Source organism: Tupaia chinensis, unplaced genomic scaffold (assembly GCF_000334495.1).
Source record: "Tupaia chinensis unplaced genomic scaffold, TupChi_1.0 Scaffold143961_1, whole genome shotgun sequence".
Classification (NCBI taxonomy): domain Eukaryota; kingdom Metazoa; phylum Chordata; class Mammalia; order Scandentia; family Tupaiidae; genus Tupaia; species Tupaia belangeri.
This window is the reverse complement of record NW_006203812.1, coordinates 214,237-222,231: the sequence shown is the minus strand read 5'-3', so window position 1 is coordinate 222,231 and position 7,995 is coordinate 214,237. Positions and strand designations below refer to the sequence as shown.

General features: G+C 39.9%; 1 protein-coding gene across 1 annotated transcript in view; it reads left to right on the top strand.

Annotated features, from left to right (window-relative positions):
* PCDH19 (protocadherin 19) overlaps positions 1-5,881 on the top strand; it is a 118,341-nt gene extending 112,460 nt beyond the window's left edge. Inside the window, exon 8 of the mRNA XM_006165550.2 lies at positions 3,102-5,881. Within this exon, the coding sequence (XP_006165612.1) occupies positions 3,102-3,700 (599 nt within the window). The 3' untranslated portion in view covers positions 3,701-5,881. The remainder of the gene's footprint in view (positions 1-3,101) is intronic.
* Positions 5,882-7,995: the final 2,114 nt, after the last annotated feature.

Genomic DNA, 7,995 nt, shown 5'->3' with positions numbered 1-7,995 from the left:
GCTAATTCTTCAGAGCTATTACTTGGAAATTTATGAGATGTGTCTCAGAGGAAATGCAGTGGCAACAACCTCTTAACGGGAAACCCTGAAGCTGTGAATTCTGTTTTACTAGAGGGATCCGGGAGCCTCCTGGGGAAAGTACTAGATTTGAATGAAACTGATGGAGGTCGTATCAACTCTCCTGGGTTTACATGAAGGGTTTCCCAAATACGTCCAACATGGTTCCCTTTCATATGCATATGAATGATGATGGAGTAACAGATGGCAGCACTGAGAGTTTGCAGGGAAGGGTAAGGAAAAGAGCTTTGACAAACCCTTCATTTTTCAAAAGTGGCCATGCAGCCCTAATGTGAAACTGCTGGAGTTTGCAGAAACATTGTCCTATATACATGGTAGACACTTTTCTTGTTGGTAAGGATGTTCTTTGGTATGTGGTTGCAGATCTGTAAAAATCTGAGTGTTTCATTGTCCAGCACTGAGAGGGGATTGAACATGTCCATCTTAAAGATAAACTAGGAAATCATGTCCAGGTGCTCTGAGGGAATTTTATCTGTAGTTGACTTTTAAGTACCTTAAATAAGGTCAAGGGACACACCCAGGGTTTTATTGAAATATGGACTCAGTTTGGATTAGGTCCTTGTCACTTAACTACTTCTAATGCCTCACCTCCAAATCATGTATACAACCAATTTAACCATCATCATTACCATTACTATTAAAGACAGGGTCTTGATCTGTAGCAATCCTGCTTCAGTCTACTGTTTGAAACTAGAACTATAGGGGGTTGTTACCTGTTGAAACTAGAACTATAGGGGGTTGTTACCTGCAGAGCATGTCTTTTAAAGACAGGATTTTGCTATGTTGTCCAGGTCAGTCTTGACCCCTCAATTCTCCTGACTTAGCCTCCTCAAGCTGCTGAGACTACAGGTGTGTACTACCCCTTGCCTGGCCTTTCGGTTGGACTGGGAATTGAACCCAGGCCTCCCATGTGGTCCTTGCCTACAGGGCACAGTGCCTTGGAAGTGTGTGCTACCATAGCTTGGATCAGTCATTATTTCTTGAGCCTGTTCTCCATGTGCCCCTTCAACAAAGACCCTTTGATGAATGAGGCAGAGCAATACTTGCTATTTAATGCATTTACTCTTTAAAAACAATCAAGAAGAAAACAAAAAACACCAAAAATTAGAAATACAAGTGTATAAAGAAGGTGTGTTATATAGACTGATACACACAGACATATATACATGGGGCTACTTCAAAAAGTTCTTGGAAAGTGGAATTAAAGTACAAGTTTATTTTGGTGCAAAACAATTTTGAAATTCATGATTAGTTTACTCATAATATGAATGTTCTATGAACTTTTTGGAGACCCTATGGATGTGTATGTGGACATACACACACACACACACACATCTGGACTTTGCAGTCTCTCCTAGTTCCCTCCCCACCTCCTCTAATACTGCTCCAAGATTTTTTTTAATAGATGTTAAGCTGTTCATATTTGTTCATATTTTGATGCATTGTGCCATGTGATGCAAATTTTCATTAAGTCATCTTTATACAGTATTATAACATAAACATAAACTAGGACTATAAAGCAGACATTGAGATGAATAATTTCTCAGTGGACAGGTAGGAGTTAACCTTGGGTCCATGCTTTGGTGAAGCCTTTGTAGAAAGCCCCCCCTGGAAGCCAAACTGAAGCCTTAATCCGTAATGAACCTAACCTGGAAAGAGAAAATATGTGTCCACAATAATTATGAATTATGTAAAAAATATTTATTTACTATTATTTTTAATTTGCAGTAAGGCACATGAATGAGAGGAGAGAGAGAGAGCCAGCCATCCACCAGGTCTAGGTCCAGGTCCAGGTCCAGGACTTGAACCGTGGTTGGACATGTGAGAGGCCAGCACCTTAACCATCACACCACCTGCTGATCCCAATGATTATGAATTCTGACTGATGTAAATTTTCTGAGATGGGATTAGAGTAATCATGAAGAATTTCTTTATTTTGTTTTGTTTTGTTTTTGGAGAGGTTTTTGCGCTAGGGTGCGTGTGCTCGCCACAAAGACAGAGAGAGACAGAGAGACATAAAGCAAGAAATCACTCCCCGGGGGGATGGCCACACCGCAATCCCTTCTCCTCCATTCTCCTCTTAGGATCTTGGGCACGCACGCACATGCACCCGGCATGAATTTAAGCCACTAGGTCTGGGACTCGAATTGCGGTTGACTAGGTGAGAGTCCAGCGACATAGCCATTACGCTAACTGCTGGTCTCGTATTTCTTTATTTTAAGAAATATGATCCTAATAAAACTACGGATAAAGATAAGGAGGGATGGCTATTTGGGGCTAATTAAATAATGTCCAACATTTGAATTATGTATTCATAGAATTAGTTGAAACTTATGGGTCAGCTAGAAGGAAGAGGTATTAGTATATTCTTTTTGATTGGAAATCCAGTGAAGGAAATGGAATAATGGGGAAATTGGCTGGTGGGACCAACTGATGATCAAAAAGTAGTGATGTGATTGGGTTTTCAAAGAGTGTATGATACCAGTCTAAACTTAAACTAAGAACTGTGTATCAGTCATGGGTAGGGGTGGAAGGATGGTTGGCAGTATAGTTGCTTAAAAATATGACCAAGTCTTCTAAGATATACTGACTGTTGGATTCCCTAGCCTCTACTTTGTCTTCTGCTGAATCCAGTATCAACACAGGTGATTTTTTAGCACCTGATAAAAATGCTGACTCTCAAAAAAAAAAAAAATGCTGACTCTCAGCACCCTGACACGGAGTATACACTTTTTTTCAAACATATTTTTCACCAAAATATGTTTTCCCTTTAGTTTTGTTTTGTTCTGTCAGCAGTGAGAACAACAACAACAAAAAATATTACAAGGGGGAGTATATGGAAGGATAGTTACAGCTTTTTAAAAATCCAATTCTTCACACTTGTCCCAAAAGGCAGTAAAGGACTATCTAAAAGTGCCATTTCCCAGAAGGGCCTGTGGATACCTAAGAAACCAGAACACTGGGGAATAACAATGATTCCTGTGAAAAGCTGATGAAATTGATGTTTTCTTTTCTCCAAACAGATCAGAATGAGGGATTTCATTGCAGAGAAGAATGCCGGATTCTTGGCCACTCTGACCGGTGCTGGATGCCCCGGAACCCCATGCCCACCAGGTCCAAGTCCCCTGAGCATGTGAGGAACATCATTGCGCTGTCTATTGAAGCTACTGCTGCTGATGTTGAGGCTTACGACGACTGCGGCCCCACCAAGCGGACTTTCGCAACCTTTGGGAAAGATGTCAGCGACCACTCGGCTGAGGAGAGGCCCACTCTGAAAGGCAAGAGGACTGTCGATGTCACCATCTGCAGCCCCAAGGTCAACGGCGCTATCCGGGAGGCAGGCAATGGCTGTGAGGCTATTAGCCCTGTCACCTCCCCCCTCCACCTTAAGAGCCCTCTTCCCACCAAGCCTTCCGTGTCTTACACCGTTGCCCTGGCTCCCCCGGCTCGTGATCTGGAGCAGTATGTCAACAACGTCAACAATGGCCCTTCTCGTCCTTCTGAAGCTGAGCCCCGTGGCGCTGACAGCGAGAAAGTCATACATGAGGTCAACCCCATTCTGAAGGAGGGTCGTGACAAAGAGTCCCCTGGCGTGAAGCGTCTGAAGGATATCGTTCTCTAAACCAGTCTCCGGGAAAAAAGAGAAAGAAACCACGCTGGCTAGTGAAGAAGCAGGAGCTGCTCATTTTAATTGCTCACCAATGGTTGGTTCTTGAGTGGCTGTATTTCAGAGCTTTCCCTAAATGTATTGTTTATAAATGACTATCATTCTGTGACAATCCCTCTCGTTTCAACAGGCAGCAGGGGTGTTCAGTTGGAGCAAATTAGCTTTGGATTAACTTGTTCATGGGGCCTTGATGTTGGGGAAACAGAGACAAATTCAGTTGTGAGAAGTATTATCTATTAAGTGTTTGAATTTATATATTTTTCTATGTCAAAATTATAATATAAATTGCCATTGTTTGTGGAGGATTACATTAAAAAAAAAGAAAAAGAAAAAAAAAAGAAAAAAGCTCTGGACACCTTTAATAAGCTCGCCACTGTTTTTTGTAGTGTAGACAAGTTAATGGTCATTTATTGTGTACTATTCATTGATCCAGTGATGTGAAATCGAGCCCCCAAAAGGTTGTTTCTGAAGCTTGAGTACTTTCCAATGCTGCTACTTTGCTGTGGACACCCCTGCTTTAAGAACCCTTTTGCTAGCTGTGCTATTGTTGTATTTGATATTGCAAATTGCTGTGTGTGGTGGGCAAAAGGCTTTTAAAGGTTGGTGTTTTTTTCTTAAAAAATAATAAAACTACAGACAAAAACAAAGTGCAAACAACTGAGACGGCAAATGAATGAGCAATGCCACACATATAGATTGAGTACGAGGAGGAGACTTACATTTTTTAACCCATGTAGTGATTGCTCATCAACTTGTGAAGTATTTTTCCTGCCTTTCAGACTTCTGCCCAGGTCCATGATAGATCATCGCAGAAAGTGATTTTTGGATATGCTGCTATCTAATTTGCAGTTGTCAGAAATACTGTGCTGAAAATTTTATGATATCCATTTTTCTAATTTTCGGGTCCTGAACGGGAAAGTTGCTCCTAGATAACAGTTTCCAGTCTTAGAAATTCCCTGTTTCCAATCATCTAAAACTCAAAATGACTGAATCTATTTTGAGATCTAAATTAGCATCTCTTCAGACACACACTTCCTGATTCAATGTTTCCCAGTCACAATTCAAATTAGACTGCAAAGCATGTCATGGACTGGAATTGAGAACTCCATGTTGCTCTGTATCGTGGTAAGCTTATAAACAGGGATAGAGTAAACAGAACAAAATGTACATTTAGGAAAAGACAGGTAACAGGTAACAGCACGACTAATCCAATTACTGTGCCTTCTAAATGGAGACACTTGGACACTTGAACTCGTCTTTTTATGAATAATTTTTTGATTAAAAATGTGAACAAGAAACTATTAAAAAGTTCTTTAGATTTAGCTAACTCTTTTTGCTGTAGGCTAGGAATACACCTTTTTTTTTAAATTAACAAACTGTACATTCTTTTGTTTTGTTTTCTCATTCTAACTCCCCATTTATCATTTGCCTATTAATATTCACTAGCCAACATAGTATTCTTGCAGCCTGAGAGTTGATTATTTAAAAATAAACAAATATGTCACCTTTGCTCTGCCTTGGTCTTATAAAGAATTGTTTCTAGAGAAACAAATTTTGTGGTTCTGTTTTCATTTGTTTCATTTTTTGAAATTCAAGAGTACCCAGAAGAAAGGCCTAGAGGCTAGAGCACTAGAATGCAAAAAAGGATTTATTTTCTTAAGGTTAGGTAGATAAGTCAGCTTTTTAAAATGTTTTAGTTATTTTTGCCTGAGTTCCTAGCTTTATATATTACTAGGAGTGTTTTCTTTTATGGGAGGGAGAAGGGTTTTGAGGGAGGGGGTGGGTAAAGCGGGGGGGTGATGGGATTAGGTAAGGGAGAACATTTCCGAAAAAAAGGCAAAAAAAAAAAAACCCACAAAACCTATAATGAAGTTACAAATCCATCCTTATTTCTTATTCAGTGCTGAATACTACCTCATGCAAAATATTGCTGTGGCTGCAAATTTCCTCTGAAACTGACACAATTAGAGACCGATTACCATAACGTTTTCATTTTGCCTCATTTCATTCTCTTATTCACTTTTTCCCTTCTGAATCATTTCATTTTGGTACTAGGTTTTGAGTTAGGTTATTTATTTCTCTTTGTGAGTGACTACTTGATTAACACATTAAAATTTTTTAAATTTCCCCCGTTAAGTTATGATGGCTGCCAATACAATTTCGAACAATTTCTACTCTTCCTCACCCTGACCCACCCTGCTATTATGTTGTCAGATACCACCGCAAGGTCACTTTGAAGTTGAACTTGACAGTTTTCTACAGGTGTATTTCTTACTATGCTTGGTGTGAATGAAGGAGCAGAAAAGATTGTGGAAAGTGGAAATATTTAATGTTATGTGGCTGGCTGTTGAACCGGAGAGGCTACTGGCTGCTGTAGGCCTCTTACCAGCTAAGTTTGAAATGGTTAGAGTAGCAGTGGCATGGATTTTGCTTTTCTCTTGGGGTTTCTTTTCTTCGTCCCCCCGCCCCCCCCCTCAGAATTCAATTTCAAGCTATAGACTCATCCTTTTTCTCGATCCCAAATACTTTGTTCTCAGTGGGCAGTCAGAGAATTTTTGGCGTCCAAACCCTTTACTAAGCATGTTCAGAGAATTTCTCTCATTAAGAAATATCTTTTTTTCCCCCTACTATTGTCTGATGTACGTGTCCTCCCAGAAGCACAAGTGCATCCTAGGAGGGCTTTGTAAGCTGGTTGTATAGGCAGGCTGTGCCTCCAAGTAGGAATTTTGTGCAAGGTTCCTATTTCCCCTTGGCTCATGTTTCTTCCCCTCCTTTATTAACATATTGAATGAAAAGCTACAAGGGCCAGAGGGACAAATATTCTTCCTTTTTTCCTCTCCAAACATGCTATACATTTATACATGAAGCAATTTTGGTTCCTAAGTCCTATTCCATTTATTCAGATGTCCCTTTTGAGGAAGAATTGGTGTTGAAGTGTGACATGCTCTACTAACAACTGCTTTTGGCAATTCTCTGGGTAGGTAAACTTCTTCATGCGATATAAGGGTTTAGTTTGTGTTGACTGATTGTTTTCCTCCTAATGTGAGAATATACTATATAACAAGGAACAGAGGGAGAAGGGAGCTATGGTATGTGGACTCTTTTTCTTTTTCCTATACTAAGTAATCTAGAGTGAAACTTACTAACCCATTGATTCCCTTAAAGTCAGGAGATTAAATTATGGCTCACCTTATTGCTGAAACAGGCAATGGGCCAATGAATCCTGTAGTTCTGTAGAGTAGTGATTCTAAAAATGTAGACTCTGGGCCAGGAGAAACAATATTGTTTGCGAATATGTTAGAAATGCTGATTTTCTCTTCCTCCCTAGACTTACTGAATCAGTCCATGTGAATCAGATACTCACTCAAGGTTGAGGGTTTATTAAAGCACAGGTTGATAGGCTCCACTCTTAGAGTTTCTGATTCAGTTGGTCTGGGGTAGGACTTGAGCCTTTGCAGATCTAAAAATTCCCAGATGATGCTGATGCATTTGGTCCAGAACCATACTTTGAGTATCATTGCTCCAGAGTAAACCCATTTAACAAAGGCAATTATGCCTAAGATGCCCATTTAAACAAATTCATTGGCACAGTGACCCGCTGATCACTCATCAAAAATATTAAAGAAAATACAACTTAGAATTCTGAAAATTGGAACCACCCAGAGTGTCATCTTGATAATGTTACTTCAGCACACAACTGACTGATTACATGAAGGGAATTAAGTTGATTTTTTCCTGTAGCCCTATTGTATCATTCAAAAGCAAAACAAAAGTGGTCCACTTGAAGCAGCAAGAACAAAGGGCAATTTGGGGAGAGGCAGGGTTGAAGGGGATAGATAGCTCCATTGGGCATCCAGGTTGGAAAAAGGATTGTTATTGTACATAATAGCAGTTTTGGCTGGAATTCCAATTCACTTTATGGGGATCATTTTGATGTTGAACCTTCCCTAAAGAATTCTGACAAGTCTGGTCCACTTGGCTCTTTACCCAGGGTAATAAGACCCTTACTGACTTTGAAAAACTGGCATAAATGAGCTTAAGTCCATTGTATACAGTCCTAGTGTTTGCCTTCTTGGTAAAATTACATTTAAGGATGTCATTTCATGAGTCAAATTGTATCTGCTGACACTGAAGTGTATTGAGATGTTGTTCTTTAGTTTAAGTATGTAACAAAGTAATATTCAAAGGGGATGTGTGGGGGTGGGGCTGGGACTGGGTGGCTTTATATTGATAATGAAATATTCCAGAGC